Here is a 21,468-nt window from a genome sequence, read left to right on the forward strand (position 1 = left end):
TTTAACTCAACAATAGTGAAAGTGGTTGTGAGCCAGCTGAGTCTGTTTCTTCTGTTCTGTTTCAGTGCACTGTGAGGTCAGTGAATGGAATCCTTGGAGTCCATGCATGAAGAAGGGAAAAACATGTGGCTTCAAAAGAGGGACTGAAACACGGGTCCGAGAAATAATACAGCATCCTTCAGCAAAGGGTAACCTGTGTCCCCCCACAAATGAGACAAGAAAGTGTACAGTGCAAAGGAAGAAGTGTCAGAAGGGAGAACGAGGTACAATCATAATAACAAAATGTGCTTGTTTGAATCCTCATAATCTGTTGCATTTTTCATTTTATTTCTTATGAAACATTTGGCATTATCTTTCATGCCTAATATCCTAAAATGCGTACCAAACAAGAATATGTTGCTTGTAAATTACAGAATATAGATGTGGTAATTCCAAAATATGGAGCCTGATGTCAGAACTTTACTATAGAAGTGTGCTAATTGAATTATGATGAACTAGGCTGTATTGTAAGCATTTAGGGCATTATCTTTACTATAATCTGCTTTGCTAGTACTTAGAAAACTTTTGGGAAGTCTCATAATTACAAAGTCTAATGATATTTACAAGAACAAGACAAAGAAACACTGCCATCAAACATTCCTTTCCTCACTGCCTGCAAACTAAAGTAGTGAAATGTAGTGGTAAGCTTTTGTAGCTAAGTGTATATATATGTGTGTGTGTGTGTGTGTGTGTGTGTGTGTGTATATATAATTTTATATATATATAAAATTTTATATATATATATATAAAATTAAAGACAGAATATCATTCTGTCATCCAGGCTGTATGACATCGCAGTTCACTGCAACCTCAAACTCCCAGGCTCAAGCAATCATCCCACCTCAGCCTCCCAAAATGCTGGGATTACAAGCGTGAGCTGCCATACCTGGCCAATATAGTTAATACTGAGTTTATCTTGAATTAAATGACCAAAGACACATTTTATGAATATAGCAAAATCATTAATGACATATGTCTCCAGATTTCTTTTCATATTGCACTAACTTTATAGACCAGATTACAGAACCTATTCCATCAATATTAACTATTAGAATTTGCTATGAAATCAACAAGGAGAAATATACCATTTAATAATATGATCCTTTAGGGTGAATAAACTTCCAGCCAGAAGACCCTCAGTTGCCGATCTTTAAAATATCATTTTTCTGTCTTTCTCACTAATGTCTTCAGCACCACTTCCTACAAATACGTTGTGTAGTTTTATGTAACTATTGGTAGTTATCTGGTGAGTCTATAAATGATCTTCTCAGTTAATTCCAAAGGAGTTTGATTGCCTCTGTAGTTGACCTTTCTTAACTTATTTCTCCATAGTTGACCTTTATTAGGTTATTTCATTCATTTACTAGCTTATTTCATTCATTTATTCATTCAACATAGTTTTATTATATTCTTACTTTATGGCTATGCACAGTACTAGGGCCTAAGGATTCATAACTGAATAGGGTACTGTCTCTCTATTGTGAAGGTACACCAGAGTCCATTGAAAGGTTGAGATATTTAAACAGATAATCACAACATCATAGAGTAAGGGAGATTATACATGTGTGAACTAGTTTAAAGGGAATACAGAAGAGGACACTGCAAACTTGAACATTGCTTATACAAAAGAGAATTTGGGTCACCTGTACTTTGCAAAGAAACATCCATTATGCCAAAAGAATTGGCCATCACTAAAAGCTATAAAACCTGTTTCTGCCATTCTAATCAAGTAGTTAATGTGAAAAAATTCTTGAAGACACGGGTTATTTAAAGAGAACTTCAAACTTTTGTAAATTTGTAGGAGGTTTTGATTAAAATTTGTTTAAGGAATGAAAGCTGGCTAGTGAAAAAGGCCTTTTGGCATTTGTTACCAATTAATTTAAAACATCTTAGATTTTAAAAGTTGGATCTGGAAGTCAAATATTTCATCACTCTACTTGTTGGTATGCTCCCGTTGCCATACATTTACTTATGTTTACTAAATTTCTTTAAAATTTAATGACTTACAGGTGGTCTTTGCTCATATCATTCTTTTCAGAAAGATTGTACGTTATTAATCAGTATTCAGTATACATTCCTTTTAAAATATAAATGAAGAAAAGTTATCCAATAGCAGAATTAAATCACGATTCTAATTACATTTTATTTCTTTTACTTGAGAATGTGATCTTTCAATAGAGTATATTTTGGTAGCACTTGACTTAAACATTAACATTGAAAATGTCAGCTGTTAAAACTGGCATTTATCTCATCTAGAAAGAGATAAAATAAATAACATCACAAGAAGTTTGAAATAGTAACCTGTGACATAAGATTTAGCTTAAAAGTGTCTTTCTGATTTGTTTTCTTCCCCTCTGAGGATACAGTGACATTTTACATTTACAAAGAGAAGTTTATACAACTAGAAAATTTAGGTGTTTTATTTTTTCAAATTTCATAAAATATAGATAAACAAGTGGCAAATACGAATCACATTTACAATTAATTTCCAGATTTAGTCCTACTTTTATTTTTCCTCATTTATTTTTCAAGGTGTTTGTCAAAAACTTTTCTTAAGTAGCCTATAAACTAAAGGTAGGAAGAAAATCACTTCTCTCTTTGTTGTTTATTTCTCTAATCCTCCAGTTTTCTTAACTTCTCTTAAGGTTTAGTTAGCAAGTATCCTATTTGAACACAAACCAAATAGAAAAGTAATAATGACCTCTGGACATCCCACCGTATACTCTCTATCAAGCATCATATCAAAATAATAACATTATCCAGAGTCTTCATTTAGGCTCTACTATATATTTATATAATGTGTATAATATATAATAAAAATATCTTGAAAATTACTCATTGTCTTGAATTTATAACCTAAATGATAAGAACCCCACATATACATACAGAGAAGCATATCAACAGAGCAAATTTAGTAGAGGACTTTAATTCATCTTTATATTTTTCTATAAAAGTTGGCATTTCTTATTTTAAGTAGGGTAAGCATTAGAAACATTTAATCAACTTTAAAGATAAACACAATAAAGTAGTACAGACATGACTTCTCCTCACACTTAGGATAGCTATTATTTGAGTTGCCCCCAGATGTTTATAGATTAATAAAATAAGAAGATTCTTTTAGGTTCATAGCTTCAGCATTTCAAGATGAGCGTACTAAAAGATAAGGCTTTTCTTGTGAATTTAAAGTTAGGTCTATGATCCCTGCCTAGGAGGTTAACAATAGACAGGGGTAGATAACTCATATTTGGAAAAGGTAGGGAGCATGTGTTCAGGATTTTTTCTGCTCTGTTGAAATTGCCAAAGCAAGATCTCCAGGGAAGAATGATAAGATCCAGAAATGACTTTTCAAAATGTACACAAAGAAGAAGTTGAATAGAAGAAAATAGTTTGTAGGAACAGAGTGGATTCATCTAGTTGGGAGATGCTTTTTAATATGTATGTGTTACAAAATCTTACACACACACATTTTTCTTTACTACCATTTTCTCATGCTTAGAGTTAGTTAACCCGAGGAGATAAATTCAATTGTTGTATCCTTATATTTAAATTATCTCATGTATTTGTTTACAGTATTTCAGATTATTCCCCTTTACTTGACATGCTACCTTTTAATCAGCCTGAACTTCTCCATCAATCACTAACTTTAGTAAGAGGTCATTACCAATACAATTCTTTCTAGCATGAGCTTAATTGAATTATATATTTGAAATATCAGAAATATAGATTTTAACAGATTATAGAGAGTAATATATAAACTATTATCACGTGTATTGAAACATCATATTTAAGTAGAAGTAAACAAGGAGAAAATGCATTTCCAGTGGTTGCCAGATTTTATTTATTGACTTTTTTGACATACAGTGCGTAACCATCTCAGATAAGGAAAACTGAAACAGCTCAGGAAGATGTGCGTGCACCTGCATTTGATGCAAAAGGGTATTTTTGTGTATGTGGTGGTGGAAGCAGAGTGAACGAACACATTTCTCATTCATTTGCACCTTCCTCTAATTAACTAAAGAGAATTTCCTATAGATGGTTTTTAAGGCAACTCACCAAGAATAAAAGAAATTTTGTTCTTTGGTTAGTTTTATGAAAAAGATTCTTATTAATCACAGATAGTGTATCATCTTGGGATAGAAAGGAGAGAGAAGAGCAGAGCACATTGCTGGAAGAAGTGAGGTGGAGGTCTACCTTCCTGGTATAAAGACAAGCTAGCATGCATTCCACCAGAGAAATATAAAAGGAACCCTTTAAAATAGAAAGAAATAAAACGTTTAGGGACACACCAGGGAAGAAACAAATGTAGGAATCATTGTATTACTGTACTATTTGAGTATACTGTAGTTTGCCTTACGTACTTTCTCAAAATTAAGTATAGTAAAAGTCTACCAGGCATTATGTAAAGGCATTACATACAGTCTCCTTTTTTTTTTTTTTTTTTTTTTGAGATGGAGTCTCACTCAGTCACCCAGGCTGGAGTGCAGTGGCATGATCTCGGCTCACTGCAACCTCTGCCTCCTGAGTTCAAGCGACTCTCCTGTCTCAGTCTCCTGAGTAGCTGGGATTACAGGCACAGGCTGCCACACCCGGCTAATTTTTTGTATTTTAGTAGACATGGGGTTTCACTGTGTTGGCCAGGCTGGTCTCGAACTCCTCAGCTCAGGCAATCCACCTGCCTCAGTCTCCTAAAGTGCTGGGATTACAGGCATGAGCCACCATGCCTGGCTGAATGTATTCTCTCTTAAAGGCTAAGCCACGTTTTCAATTTAATGTCCTCAGTGGACAGGCCTTCCAGTTGCTGAATCACTATTTAGCTTTCCCTCCACTAAAATTAATTATATGGCTATAATCATTTCTTTTTCATAATACTCTCCTATCTATTCAGTTGAACTGTATGCAACTGCCTTTTCTGTAGGTCATAAATGGTCAGATGTTAGCAGTTTCATATGGTTCAACCTGATACTTTAAAATTTCATCTCTCTAAACTGATCAAGTTTTAGAACCAGACCTAGAGTATTTTTCTTAAGGATTGACAGTTTACAGTTTGTATATACTACAATCTGTTTTAAATATTAAGCTTTTAATAATAGTAAACTGTACAGCTGTCCTTGAAAGAATGTAGGCACTACCAATGCAGAGCCTGAAAAGTGGGGCTTAGCCTGGGAGGGTTCTTGGCTTAGCCCAGAAAAGAATTCAAGGGCAAGCCAGTGGTGTTCAACAGCAACTTTTATTGAAGCAGCAGTGTACAGCAGCAGCAGAGGTACTGCTCCTTGTGGAGCAGGGATACCCCATAGGCAGTGTGCCCTGAGTACCATCTCAGAGGAAGTTCTGCAGTCACATTTATACCCACTTTTAATTAGATGCAAATTAAGGGGCACATTATGCAGAAATTTCTAGGTGAAGGGTGGTAACTTCTAGGTCATTGGGTTGTTGCTATGGAAAGGGGTGGTAACTTCTGGGTGTTGCCATGGCAATGGCAAACTGACATGGCACATTGGTGGGTGTGTCTTTTAGAAAGGTGCTTCCACCTCATGTCTGTTTTAATTAGTCCTCAATTTGGTCTGGTGTCTGAACCCTGCCTCCAGAGTCAAGTCTCACTTTGTGAGTCAAGCCCTACCTCCTACCTCACTACTAATCTTTAAAGTCTCTCATAAAAACATGTTTGGTCTTCAGATGCTCTTTAATCATGGTCACATATGACTTATTCTGTTTTTATTTGATTTTTTTTCTCCTTAGCTATATTACTCAACCCTTATTCCTTTTTTGTTCTTTCCCACCACCTCCAATTTAATCACTGAAACATCAAATCACCTTGTAAATTCAGTGGACAAGTATCAGAATTTATTATCCATATAGGTGAAAACATTTAATGCCTCAGTGACAGGCTTTCCTCTTATTGTTTCCTCTGGCATTGACATTATAATAGCAGGATCTATGTGAGGATTCTTTGTTGCCTAGGTTTTTGGGTTGAAGACTGAACCAAGAGGCTTTATATGCACAGTTGACTTCCCTGTGTCATAATGAAGCAGAAGAATCACAGCCAGCCCCTGGATAGATGTAGAAAAAAAAATGAAATGACGGTTTTTAAGTTTCTTGCCTCTAACACATTTTACATCTTATTGTATGTTCTTAAACTTCTCAACATTAAAGAAAAAGCTCTGCAGAAAATAAGAAGCCTTTATTTCATGTCTTGCATTCCTTAATATTATATCATCTTTTAGAACTCAACCAGCAGTTACTACCTCTTTATAATTCAGACCAAGTTTGTTCCATATCATTTTTGTAGGCTCTCTGAGATTTTGGGGATTTTATTAACGGTGGTCAAAAATCATGGTGGACATTATTCATGGTGGGAAATACTTAATTGTTATTATTACCCATGCAATCCCTTCATTCCTATGATAGTATAAAAATTATTTGTAGGCTTTTCTGCTAATTGGTGTGTACCTCAGCATTCCTATTCTAAAATAAACTTTGTAATAAATGATCCTTGAAAATGCCTATATTCTCTGAGATTTCACTTAGTGATATTTATAAATATCTAGTGCTTTGTGACCCATTGGTGAGTGTGACATAACACACAGTGATCAGGTTATTGAATAGAGTGGTAGCATTCTTCAGCTCCTAAGCAAACAATGATCTTGCCATTATTTAGGTCTGGTGCATGAGGATTGTTTCAGCTAGCTTTTGCTGCATAACAAATAACCTCAAAACATAAAGGCTTAAAACAACAACCACTTACTTAACAATTTGTGGCTGGGCAATTAAGGCTGAGACCTACTGGGCAATTTTGATCTTGGCTGGGCTCGGTCACATTGTTGGATGGCTGGAGAATGAGGAAATTGCCATGTTTCCATTATCATCAAGATGGCAAGAGGTCCTACAGCCTTCCAAAGTAGAAAAGGTGAAGTCATTCCTCTTGAGGCTAGGCTCAGAACCTGGCATAGTTTTTACTTCCACCACATTCTGTCAGCCTATACTAGTCATAAGCCTAGTCCTGATTCAAGAGTTGAAGAAACAGATTTTATCTCTTGGCAGAAGAAGGTGCAAACTTACTTTGCAAGGTGGCATGCATATACAGGGTGGGAGAGGAGAATTGTAGCCATTTTTGCATTCTACCCTAGAGGTCTTTCCCTTGTTTGTAGTTAGATTAGTGTGATTGCTCATTCATTTAACAATCTCTTACTGTCTGAAATACAGTAAGAGATTTGTATTTCCTTTGTAAATTTCCTTCCTTCCTTTGTACAAACAGTCAACTATTGATACAGGAGATGTTGTGTTGGATATTATTTCTACTGTACTTTCTAATTTGTAAAGGGCAGAACAGGAAGAATAAATAAAATTTGAGGCCAAGATACCTTCATACGCTCAACAAATATTTATTAAACTTCCATCATGTGCTGGGCACTCTTAGGTGCTGAGGATAAAGCAGTACCCCAAAAAGACAAAATTCTTTTCATCATAGATCTTATATTCTGAATGGTTTATATCAGTCCACAAGGTAATGACCATAAAGGATCAGCCCTTTTGTAAGCATACGCCTTTGTTAACAGTTTTCACCTTTGTGATTTGTACCACCAGTAGCTGCTGTCTTCATTAGAGTTTCCTAACACATTACAAAGACATTTGTTAATGCTGGCAAAAATGAAATTTCTCTGCTTACATTTCCTTTTGGTCTCAATGTGAATACATGTATTTTTTCTGTGACCACCATGTTGATGTGCTAATATGTTTTTGTAAGACGGCTAAGTAGGGTTAAAGGTACAGCTTGTGGTTGTGGAACAATGCTGAGTTAACCAGCCCTTTGGAGAAATGACCCCAAGACCTTGGCTTCCTTTACAGCCTGTTCTAGCCAACTGAGATCCCTGCCAATTAGGAGGGTTCCCTAGAGAGAGACTCTGAGAGCATCAGCATAAATTTAAATTCTGGACCCCCAAATGTAGTTTCCAAAAGAAGCTTCTTGTCCTTTGCTAATTGCAAAGTAAACATTTCTCCAGCAAAAAGACACTCCCTCCTTTCATGCTCCTGTTCTCCTTCCCATCTCCCTAATACTGTCACTCCTTAAAACTGCTAGTGTTGCCGAAACCTCTTTGGCATAGGGGACACCCCATATTTGAAGGCACAAAGAATTATTCTTTCCATAGATCATTATCTTGCTTTTTATCTCCTCCAGCAACTTCTTCATAGAAGCATTATAGACTAACTTTGTAGATGTCATAGTCTGCAGAAAGGAGTTGATGCCTTATCCTTGGGCCTCTCAAGAGGTGTGACTAAGTAGGCTATTATTAGCATGACAAAATGGATAGAAATGGAAAATTCTTCAAAATCTCTTAATCCACTTTGTTCTCACTCTCTTCTACATGCCCTTCTCTTTCTATTTAATTTCCTACTCAGTTCCTTACCTTTCATTTAAAACACCCCATTTCTCAGGTCCCAAATTAGAAATACTTTCCTAAAATTTTTCTGTTTTTCAGTTTCTCTAAAAAATTATTTACATGACATACTTATTACTTTAATAGCAAAACAATATATTAGCATGTATCTCTCAATGACAGTCCTTTTTTCACCAAGCTCACTGTTCTGCCCTCTGTATCCTGCAGGAATTGTAGTTGAAAATGACAGATCTCAAATTATCTTAGGCAAGAAGAAAATTATTGGCTTAACCACAGACTGCACTAAGTCCTCAAACAATATCACTTTATCACAATATCACTGCATCGCCTTCTGCTGTCTCCCTTTCTCACCATTTCAGCTCACACTGCCTTCATTCGTCATTGTTTGTTGGCCTTATTCTCCTCTGCTACAGAGTCTTTCTCCATTTAGGAGGAAAGCTGGCTCTGGGCAGCTCCAAGTCTATATATCCACATTGCTCCAAATAAAAAAGGATAGTGCTCTCGCTCTCTCTTTCAGTATCCCTGCATCCAATCTCTTGAAAGGATTCCAAGGGACCCTGCTTTGAATCACTGTGGCAGAGGAACTGGGGTCCTGAGATTGGTCTGTCTAAGTAAAATGCCTGCAGTTGAAGCCAGGGTCAAGTGAGCCATTTTGATTGCTGGCTCTGTTTAGAAACAAGGGTACTGACAAAAACACAACAGATGTAAATCATCTCTCATCTCTCCCCACCAGACAAGAAACAAAACTTACCACATCTAGAAACGTATGTTCTTCTACAAGACAATCCCTTTTCAATACTGGTTTTGAAAATAATTTTAAGTGAGGAAGAGTAACCAAAGTTTTTTTCTATTTCAGACTAAACACATGTTCAGGATAATGCTAAGAATATTTTAATTTAACTATTTTTTTCTAGTTTCTCTGCATTTGCTAGAAACTTTTTTTTGGGAGTAAACTGGTTTTAAATGAATAGAAAAAATAATCTGCTATGCATATGAATGGTTTCTGAAATTGAAATGTGCAGGCTTAAGTAAAGACATGTCCATGTCCATTTCTAGCTGCTGAGGGTTCTGTGTGAAATGCACCAGTGTGGGCAATGACCTTTTGCTTGATTATGCACAAGGCCACTGAAACGTTAAAATTAACTCTAACCTAATTACTGAACTCCGGTGTTTATATTGTGTATACACCACCAGGTCATAACTCTAGCCTCTGTGAGCCCCAGCTGCCATAATTGAGAAATATGCTTTGCAAATGGTTGTTTTGTTTACTTGTTGTTTCTGCTGGAAGAGCTTGCTTTTCCTATTTTTGCAAAGAAACAGATGTAGGGAAGAGCTTCTGAATAAAGTTTAATTACATTTTATATCTCAATGCAAAACATGTACATCTGTAAATGAGATATTCCTTTTACTTTTGCATTACATAAAATGTAATATCTGAAAGCACAATGCCACTTACTATTCACTTTTTTGAGTAATAGCACATTTTAGGTAAGGAAATATCAATATACTAAATTCACATGCAGAAAATATGAATAGTTGCTAATTCCAAAAATAAAAGATACAGAAAATATGTGCATACTTAGGATCAAGAGTTAATATCTAATTAATTATAACTCATGAACAAAAATTATTGTCTTAACAGAAATAAGAACATAGGTTTTCATAATATAATTAGTAGAATATGAATTACATGGCTAATTATTTTTTATGGAATATGTACATATGATAGTAAAATATTTCTCAGAATAATAAGTACAATTGTAAACATCTGCTATGCTGCTTATCTGTTTTCCAGCCAACAGCAAAATCGTAAAGGGATTTTGTTTTATTTCAAATTTGTTTTGTTTCAACAGCTAAGATACAGTTACTAAAGTATTTCATTGGCAAACCTGTAGTGGCTTCACATTTGTCTAGTTTGTCAAGGTCCTGAAATCTATAAGACAAGGGAGTTTTTTAATTTAACTTCTCTCCATCAGCCCCTTGGCTTTCTACCATAGTTTATACCTTTTATGCCCTTCCTCCTACCTTGTCACCCTTTCCTTCCATCTCAGCGGATTTCTTCAATTTTGAATTAAAATTATCTGCTCATAGAATAACTGTTTCTTCTCATGTTCATAATCTTCAAAAACTAATATTTAATATTTGCAATGTCAGCCTAGTAAACTAAAAAAGTATTGAAATACTTTAAAAACCAGAACCATCTCAGTTAAGCTACAGATTTGTTATTTGTTTTATTCATTTCTTTGTTTGGTTTACACAAAAGCTGTATTTTTAATATCAATAATGATGTGCATGCTCTTGTAAAAACACAAAAGCCTAAAAGATACATAAATAAAAAATTAATAATCTCACTCTCACTCAGTCCAGTCCTTCCTCTGAGAAAAGCAATGTGAAAGCGGGTTGTATATTCTTCCATATTAATCTTCTGCTTATAGAAATAGACATATAAAAAATTTCCATAGAGAATGAATACATTATTTTCTTTATAAAAAGCATTTGACTTTTCTTTCTGTGTCTACAGAAAAAGAATAAATTGTGCACCTTAGTAGCTCAATAGTGTGTGTATGTTTACTTGTGTCATTTTAAAATTTGCATATCATGGACATCTTTCTAATTCATCTTTTTAATAGCTGCAAAATGTTACATTCTATGAATATCACATAATGTATTCAACCATTCTGCTATTGATGGATTGTAAAATTGTTTCCCATTTTTTTGCTCTTCTTACTGTAACAAAAATCTCTATCATGTTAATGAATTGATACATTCACTTTCTATCAGAGGAAAAGGAGTTGATGCATCTTAGAATTTAGAGCACAGGCTTTGGAACCATGTGGTTTCAAATTTCAGCTGTGCTTTTAACTAGCGCTATGACTTCAAGCAAATTCTTTAGCCTTTACATATCCCATTTTTCCTCATCTATACAGTGGGGATGATAACACTAACTATGTTACAAAGTTGTAATGAGGAGTTATGAGTATGTATAAAACTTTCAGACTTGTGCCTGGCACAGAGAAAGCACTCAATAATTGTGACATCTAATATTAAATGTAGTCCCAAACATTTGATGGATAAACCAAAGATGTGAACATTTTAAATATTAATATATTCTGCCAGATTATTTTTCAAAAAGGTGTTTCAGTTCACACGTGGAATATATCAAAATTATGTGTTTCCTCATATCTTGACTCTAACTGCATGTTATTAGTCCTTTAAACTCTTGCCAATCTGATAGATTGACAAATGGTATTCTATTGTTTTATTGACATTTTCCTATTAATAAGGCTAATCTCATGTTTACAGGCTATTTGAATTTCCACAGGATGCCTATTTATATGTTTTGTCCAGTTTTCTAATTTTTCTATTAAGTAAAACACCACTTAATAGGAATTATTTGTATATTAGAGATTAACCTTTTGTCATGTGCATAGCAAATATTTTTCTTATTCTAGTATTAACTTGACTATAATGTGTTTTGCTTTTCTTTTTTTATATTACTGATATACTTGAATTAGTTTATTTTTTTTCCTTCAACTTTTATTTTAAGTTCCGGGGTACATGTGCAGGATGTGCAGTTTTGTTACATAGGTAAACGTGTGCCATGGCGGTTTGCTGCACAGATTGTCCCATCACCTATAAAGCCCAGCATCCATTAATTATTCTTCCTGATGCTCTCCCTTCCCCCGGCCCCAACAGGCACCAGTGTGTGTTGTTTTCCCTCATGTGTCCATGCGTTTTCATCGTTCAGCTCCCATTTGTAAGTGAGAACATGCAGTGTTTTGTTTTCTGGTCCTGTGTTAGTTTGCTGAGGGTAACAGCTTCCAGATCCATTCATATCCCTGTAAAGGACATGACCTGATTCCTTTTTATGGCTGCATAATATTCCATGGTGTATATGTGCCACATTTTCTTTATCCAGTCTATCATTGATCACCATTTGGGTTGATCCCATGTCTATGCTATTGTGACTAGTGCTGCAGTGAACATATGAATGCATGTATCTTTATAATAGAATTTTTTTTTATTATTATACTTTAAGTTCTAGGGTACATGTGCACAACATGCAGGTTTGTTACATATGTATACATGTGCCATGTTGGTGTGCTGCACCCATTAACTCGTCATTTACATTAGGTTTATCTCCTAATGCTATCCCTCCCCCATCCCCCCATCCCACGACAGGCCCTGGTGTGTGACGTTCCCCTTCCTGTGTCCAAGTGTTCTCATTGTTCAATTCCCACCTATGAGTGAGAACATGCGGTGTTTGGTTTTTTGTCCTCATGATAGTTTGCTGAGAATGATGGTTTCCAGCTTCATCCATGTCCCTACAAAGGACATGAACTCATCCTTTTTTATGGCTGCATGGTATTCCATGGTGTAGATGTGCCACATTTTCTTAATCCAGTCTGTCATTATTGTGTTGGTTCTAAGTCTTTGCTATTGTGAATAGTGTTGCAATAAACATACATGTGCATATGTCTTTATAGCAGCATGATTTATAATCCTTTGGGTATATACCCAGTAATGGGATGGCTGGGTCAAATGGTATTTCTAGTTCTAGATCCTTGAGGAATCACCACACTGTCTTCCAGAATGGTTGAACTAGTTTACAGTCCCACCAACAGTGTAAAAGTGTTCCTGTTTCTCCACATCCTCTCCAGCACCTGTTGTTTCCTGACTTTTTAATGACTGCCATTCTAACTGGTGTGAGATGGTATCTCATTGTGGTTTTGATTTGCATTTCTCTGATGGCCAGTGATGATGAGCATTTTTTCAAGAGTCTGTTGGCGCATAAATGTCTTCTTTTGAGAAGTGTCTGTTCATATCCTTTGCCCACTTTTTGATGGGGTTGTTTGATTTTTTCTTGTAAATTTATTTATGTTCTTCGTACATTCTGGATATTAGCCCTTTTTCAGATGGGTAGATTGCAAAAATTTTCTCCCATTCTGTAGGTTATTCACTCTGATGATAGTTTCTTTTGCTGTGCAGAAGCTCTTTAGTTTAATTAGATACCATTTGTCAATTTTGGGTTTTGTTGCCATTGCTTTTGGTGTTTTAGAAATGAAGTCCTTGCCCATGCCTATGTCCTGAATGGTATTACCTAGGTTTTCTTCTAGGGTTTTTATGGTTTTAGGTCTGACGTTTAAGTCTTTAATCTATCTTGAATTAATTTTTGTATAAGGTGTAAGAAAGGGATCCAGTTTCAGCTTTCTACGTACAGCTAGCCAGTTTTCCCAGCACCATTTATTAAATAGGGAATCCTTTCCCCATTTCTTGTTTTTGTCAGGTTTGTCAAAGATCAGATGGTTATAGATGTGTTGTATTATTTCTGAGGGCTCTGTTCTGTTCCATTGGTCTAGATCTCTGTTTTGGTACGAGTACCATGCTGTTTTGGTTACTGTAGCCTTGTAGTATAGTTTGAAATCGGGTAGCGTGATGTATATTCCTTTGTGTATTTACCCAGTAATGGATTGCTGAGTCAAATGGTATTTCTGCCTTTAGATCTTTGAGGAATCACCACACTTACTTCCACAATGGTTGAACTAATTTACCCTCCCACCAACCATGCAAAAGTGTTTCTTTTTCTCCACAACCTCACCAGCATCTGTTTTTTTTTTTTATTTTCTGTTTGGTTTTTTGTTTTGTTTTGTTTTTGTAATTATAACTTTTCCTTCTCAGATGCTGATTTTAATAAAACTTGTTAGATACTGCAATCTTACATGTGTGGGTGTTCATTCACAAACATTATAGGTGACAGTTGTGTGCCAGACATAGTGCTAGGCACACTAGTGTAAATGTATTTGCATGTACATATGATCATACGTATGTATAAGCTATCTTGTCCTATATCCCTCATAAACTCTTCTGCTTCTGCTGATGTAATTAAGAAGACTTACGTTAGAACTAATTCTAGATTTCCTCCTCTTATGTAGGAATAACAAAACATAAAACATCAGAATAAGTCAAAAAGTACCTTGGAGATACATACTTCACCATTCTTTTTTGCAATAAACAACACGAAAGAGTTAAAGTGACTTTGCCCAAGTGACATTATCACAAGGCTGGTAATGACAGAAAAGAAATGTGAATCCCAGTGCATTATAGCTTCCACTGTATCATAAGGCTTTATGGACACAATATTTTGTGTAGTATTGTTTACCATGAACTGTGTTGACATTGTTAATTCAATTTGTGGAGCTATCCAGATATTTAATAATGTATCACCGTACTAACTGTGCTTACTTGCTTCTTTTGTTTTTTTTAATCACTTCCTAGGGTCTTATTTTTAAGCAGCAAGGGGAGTCACCTACTTGAGCCACTCTCCCCTGCTGCAATGGAAAACAGTCTCCCTTCAATAAAATGGCTGTTTTAGCAGTTTGTTCTCACTGTCTGATGTGGCTTGGGGCCAGGTATTCTGTAAAGCAGATTTGAGCATTAGACTAAGAGAGTTATCCTCAGAAAGGTGTTCTGAGAAGAGCTGCCAAAAAAGTTGAGGCTTAAAAAAAATGTAAGTAGGAGTAGTAAGAGGAGACTTTTAGTGGGCATTTGACTGGGTCTTGCTTTCCTCCTGGTAATACATTGCTTGGCTACCTACAGATGCTTACAAGATGAGAAAATTGGAGTAGAAAAAAATTGTTTTAAAATGGATTTTAGCAACAGAACCCTCTGCTCTGTTGAAATTATATGTAGAGCCCAATTTATACAATGGATAAAAAATAGATGTGCCTTATTGTTGGCAAAGATGTGGGAAAAGTTGGAACTATCATGCACTATTGATGGGAATGTAAAATAGTACAGCCAACCACTATGAAAACAGCATAGTGGTTCCACACATACACACACACACACACACACACACAAACAAATATACATATATATATATAAAATTATACATATATATATAATTACCATATAATCCAGCAATTTCATTTGAGTGTATACCCAAATGAATTGAAAATAGAATCTCAAAGAGATAGTTTTACACCCATGTTCATAGCAGCATTACTTACAATAGCTAAAAGTTGGGATGGCAGCAACTACAGTGTTCATTGATGGATGAATAGATTAAACAAATTGTGATATATACATACAATGAGATATTATTGTCTTTAAGAAGGAAGAAAATTCTAACTCATGCCACAGCATAGATAAACCTTAAAGACTTTATACTAAGTAACTTCAAAGAGTTACAAAATGGCAAATACTATATGATTTTACTTATATGAAGTACCTAAAGTAGCAAGTTAATAGAATAAAAAGTAGAATGATAGTTGCCAGGAGGTAAGGAAGGCTAAATGGCGAGTGATTGTTTAATGGATACAGACTTTTCAAATTTTGCAAGATGAAAAGAGTTCTGAAGATGGATGCTGGTGATGGCTATACAACAGTGTGAATGTACTTAATGCCACTGAACTGTACACTTAAAAATGGTTAAGGTAGTTACGTGTTTTTTACCCCAATTTAAAATAAAATAAAAATAAACTAAGTGCCTCTATTGAAGTAAGGTCTAGCCAACCAGTAGCTCTGTACCAAAGTACTGTATTTTAAAACTGTTGAACAAGATGTTTTCTAAAACCTCTTCTACATTTTTCAGTTATAATCATGGTAAAATCTGTATTTGACATTCCTGTGGACTTTTTGCTACAGAAAAGCATAATATTTTTTCTTAGGAAAATTGCTTGACTCTCAGAAGGAAAAATATATCAGTGTGCTCCCCAAGGCACTGTGCAGAGGTTATATCAGATGTCTTGGAGTCCATTATGCTGTAGCTGTAGGATGTTGTAGGGCAGCAAGAAATAAGTAACTTTGAGAAGTGGCTCTCTCATGATATACTAACGTGCTGGGCTTTGTATTTCTTTCTTTCTAGGTTTTCTCCTCAAGTTTGCATTCATTTATACTAACTTATAGAAACATCCCTTCCACATTTGTCATTATGACTATAGTAAAACTATGGAAAACAAAGATGAAACTATAACATTCCTAAAACATATACTGTACACATAACCTTTAACTTGTTGTAATGTTTAACACATGACACTGTATCACTTTAAACAACATCTCTTCCTCTTATTTGTCCCATCTAATCCTCTGGCATAATGTTTTTTTCATGATTTCTGTCATTTATCCTTCCTCTTTTTGGTTGCTAAATACATAATCTAAAATGTTAGGTTGCAAACTAGCTTCAAATTGGCTATGAGCTTGGGAGAACTACTCTGAAAACTTTTTATATAAACTCTAAGGAGGTCAAATTTAGAAAAATCTCAGCTGCTGGACTTGGATCCCATTAACCACTGATCATTTATAATTAATATTAATAAATGGCAGATGACACATGTATATTGCTTAACTAAAAATGTGTGTGTAATACTAAATTTTTTAAAAGTTAGTTAAGACCCAGAGGACTTGAATATATGTATTGAAATAATGAAAAGAACAAAACTACCAACATGTGATCTAGTATCTTCTAACTACAAGCACCTAAAGTTCCAGAGGAAACAGAAGTATTTTTAATTCATCATATTACACATTGTATTGCCATGAAATTCTATACCTTTACACTGAAATGCCTGTTTCACAAGCCTATATTAATCTGGACAATAGGCTTATGAATCATTATAGATATACAGATATAAATATATATATATACACACACACACACACACACACACATACACACACCTGTTAATCTCCTAGTCTAAAATCAAATTGCTTAATACATATGGTTTTTATAATCAGAAATAAAAAAATAATATCCAAATGCTGAGTTGCTTTAAATCCTAATGTTCCATAGAGCCCCACTAAATAATATTAACAGCTGGCAGGGATTTATTCATCTCTGGACACTAAGGAGTTAGGGCACAGTAGTTCAGTTACCTGGTTATATAATTCTGGGAACCTATACAATGATTAAAATGGAAATGAGACCTCCAGTTATTGCAATGAAGGTAAAATGGTTTTCCAGGGGAATTACACTTGGACTCAAAATCACCTTACAAAAAGGCAAAAGACAGAAAAATGTATTCGCTTGGGCTATATGTCCTTATTCAACCATATCCATTACCATAACCATATTAACATAGATTCTTTCTGATTGGACTGTGATTTAATAATATTATTTGTTTAAATGTTGGCAATTTTACATAATTATCTCATTTAAAATTCTTTAAATATTGCAGGCATATATGCATTATTATTATTGACTGCATTTTAAAGATGAGGAAATTAAGGCTTTGAGTGTGAGCAGTAGATTTCACACTCGAAGACCAGGACTCACACTCAGATCTAATTCTGAGTCCAGTGATATTTCAAGTGTTTGAGGCTGAAAAGAGTATATAACTACCTTAAGAATGCCAGTTAATAAGCAAGTTAGTCAGTACTAGAACCTAAATCTTTTGTCAATCTGATCTTTCCATTCTGTCTTTTTCAACACTTTTACCCCGTGTTCAAGAGGATCCTTTATTTCTAATCATCTGCTCTTTTCTAACTATACTTATCACACATGAGGCTTAGCATCAACCATTATTTATTAATGATATTATCATTGTTGAAAAAATTGAAAACCTCTTTTTACCACCAAATCTGCTTCATCTTTCTGTTTACAACCATTTTGTTATTCAAAGAACAAACTTAACTATAATAAGCAAATTGGCCAGTGATTTCCCCTTTTGCTTCAAATCATACTGATGTTTTAAAGCCAAATAGTTTTCACAAATTGCCAACATCATATTCAAATGCACTAAATGGTTATGTTAGTGCTATCATGTTGTCTAAACAAAGGCACTGTCAGTCAGTAGAGTCAGTGACCTTCAGGCTGTTAGGTGGTTTGTGCAATTTTCATAGGATTATGTTTAAATATAAATCCTAATAAAGAATCTCACTTGGCTTTTTAAAAGGTTGTGAAAATTAATACCTAATTCAATTCCTATAAAATAATATTGAAGACATAAAGTAAAATTTACTAAAAAAAAATGTATTTCAAAGGTTTGGATTTTCTACTCAATTTATGAAGCATATATGGTCTCCTAAATGCTGTGTGAATCATTGGACATGCCAGACACGAAGCAAACTTCCCACCCCAGGAGGCTTCTCGGCCCGAAGCAAGCTGTAAGTGGGTAGAGTTCCAAGAGGGAACACAACGTGCATGTGCGAGGAAAGCAGATGCAGCATGACTTTGGGTTTGTTCTTTGGGAACACACAACTATATGGAAAAATACATGCTGCTCCCAATTGCTGTAGACATCTGCTGAAGGCACGTGAGATTGAGACTAGGGAATGGTGCAGAATTTCTCCTAGAATATTGTAGTTTAACTTTGGAAGCAAGGGGAATTGGCTGTTAACCGAATAAGAGTTTCATTCTAACATGAAAATTGCACAGCGTGCTCATTCATGTTGGCACACAGAGGGCGTTAAGCTATTTCTTTATAAAAATATGGGAGCATTGATTTCCTTCAGCAGTATTATTTGATATCTATTTACAGTTTAGTTGGGTTGTCAAACATCAGTGAATTTCTAATAGCATGTGTGTTTGTGATACACTGCTCGTGGCAAAGGCTTAAAAATTTAAAGAGGCTTTGAAATACTTTTTAGGCATGAAATTGAGCTCACAAACTAAGCTTAATGGCAAATTAGTCAGGAACACATGGATATGTTTCCTTTAAATTGTATACAGATTTTCAGAATTAAGATGTGGTAAAACCTACTAGCAGTCTATTAAGCCTTCTAAGGCACTTGCAACATAATTAGAGATTTGCAAATTCAAGGTTGGCCTAACAGAAAAATGAACAAATTTGTGTTTACATTTTAGCATTGCCTGAGTATTTTTACAAACACTTCATTTAGCATAATTTTGAAATGGTGGATATGTTCTGATCAGAGGACTAAGAAGTATGAAGAAAGCAAAAGAAACATGTTTTTAAAATCAGGGTAATAGATACATTAAGAAACTGCTTCTGTGCTAGCTTTTATTTTGTTACCATTGTCCTATGGGAAGATGAGGACTATAATTTTTCAAGTTGACCTCCCTGCCACCATATTCTCTAGAGCCACTAGAATGGAACTAGTCTTACTCTGTTTTCCTCAAAGATTTAAGTATGTGTGTGCTACACAATTATTTAACACTTCAATAATAAAATAATTGAAAGTAATTGTATGGAGTCATAGAACTGAACATAGTCACCAACACATTTTTTTAAAGTATTTTATGGTCTATTTGTGTTTCTTTTCAGTGATATAAGAGATTTTCATTTGAAGTACCCAGGAAAGTTTTCTTAGGGCAGTTCAAAGGGAAGTCTGACAGAAAGAGTGTTTAGGTTGATGGAGAAGCTTTCTACCCTTGGGCAGCTTTATCTTAAACTTTAAACTAACCATGGAATCATATGAGTGAGGAACTCTTAGACTTCTTTCATTTATATCCCTGACTTTAAGCATAGATGCATGAAAATTTATTTAAGACTTCTTAGTGAATAGATTTTCAACCTTACTTCAATGCAAAAAGGTGACTTTCCCCAGCTTATCAAAAGCTTTCAATGCTCATTCTCTTTACATTCAATAATTCATTTGTCTCCTAATGTATACATTTTCCCAAATTAAAAGTAATGTATTCATTTATATTTTTTCCTGTATTTGCTCTTTTGTCTTTCTTAAGTTTGCCCATTTGTTTTATTTTGGTTATTTGTCTAACTTAGAAAATAGAATTCCTTTATTGAATATAAAGTCCCAAAGCATATTATTTAGTTTGTGTTTCAATATTCAGCATCTTGCAGAATATTGAAAACCAGTAAGTAAGAGCTTTGCTAGTTTCAATTACAGAACATGTTTGAAAAACATGCAGTTGTGTTACCTTCTTCAGTGGTGACATATGGTTAATCTGCCACCACCAAGTGGAAATTGGGTAGGTGACTACTTCAGTTATCAAATAATACTACCTGGTAATATCAATTTTGTTCATATATGAGCATAAAGTACTGGAAAAGTTAATACTTTTGGATCATTTAAGTGCATCTAAAAATCATAGTTTGTTTCAAAATTAATTTGCTTAAGAAATCCTTTTTCTCCCTGTCAACATTGCAGAGGCCAATTTTAGCACAGTTGTGACAGTTCCTTCTAACTCATAAATTACAAATTGATGGCCTTAAACTGATTTTGTTATTATTCAGCCTCATTTCTGCATCTTAAGACTGGTCTCATCCTGAAAACTAGTAAGAAGAGATCTAATATCAAACTTGGATATTCTTAAAGACTGGATTATTTAAGACTCGTTCACCAAATTTTCTAATACCAGTAAATGTGGACACATTATATTGAATAAGGGTATTGTTACCCAAATTCTAAGATTCATCTTAAATTGTTTTCTTATAAGAATTGTGTATTTACCATTTTAAAAATCACTATTATTTTAAAACACTTAGAAAGTGACCATCTGAAAATGATGTGCCTTTGGATGCTCTGTAATGTTAAACAGATCCAGACATAAAGACAAAAGTAAATTCCAGAGTATTTTTGTAGCCATGGACTCACCATAAAAGGGGTTTTTGACCCCAATGTTACCGTAACATTGTCTTCAGCATTTCATATTTAATTACAGTAGATTACTCACCAATATAATAAATATAGATTTATGAGATACTTTAATGTTCTAAAACAAATGAAAACCACCCAAGAGGAGCCTCACCAAACCTGAGGTTGTCCAGATTGCATTGACTAAGATTAAGTGAAAGATCATTCATCTCCAGAGGTCATGCAATTAATCTCAGAGTGGGAGTTAAAGCAATGACTAAGCAGAAAAGGAAGCCAAATACAAGCTCGTAACAAAAGGAGCTGGGGCTCCAACATCAAGGAACTTGTTATTTCCTTTTTATTTATTTATTTTTTCAATACAGCTAAAACCCTCATTCCATACTACTGGTTTCTTTGGGTCCTAAAATTCCGCTTGGTTAGGTCAGCTATTTTCCATGACTATTTTTGATACGGTCAAACAAATACAAAGAATAAGCTTTTAAAAAACTACAGTGGGTTTTCATGTCTAGGAAAACAACAT

At 34.6% G+C, this 21,468-nt stretch overlaps 1 protein-coding gene across 1 annotated transcript in view; it reads left to right on the forward strand.

The window, feature by feature from the left end:
• The window catches only part of RSPO3 (R-spondin 3), an 80,244-nt gene that overhangs the window by 38,308 nt on the left and 20,468 nt on the right, over positions 1 to 21,468 (forward strand). The window contains exon 4 of the mRNA XM_054490364.2: positions 66 to 263. Coding sequence (XP_054346339.1) covers positions 66 to 263 — 198 coding nt within the window. The remainder of the gene's footprint in view (positions 1 to 65; positions 264 to 21,468) is intronic.

Source organism: Pongo pygmaeus, chromosome 5 (genome assembly GCF_028885625.2).
Source record: "Pongo pygmaeus isolate AG05252 chromosome 5, NHGRI_mPonPyg2-v2.0_pri, whole genome shotgun sequence".
In the NCBI taxonomy this organism is placed as follows: domain Eukaryota; kingdom Metazoa; phylum Chordata; class Mammalia; order Primates; family Hominidae; genus Pongo; species Pongo pygmaeus.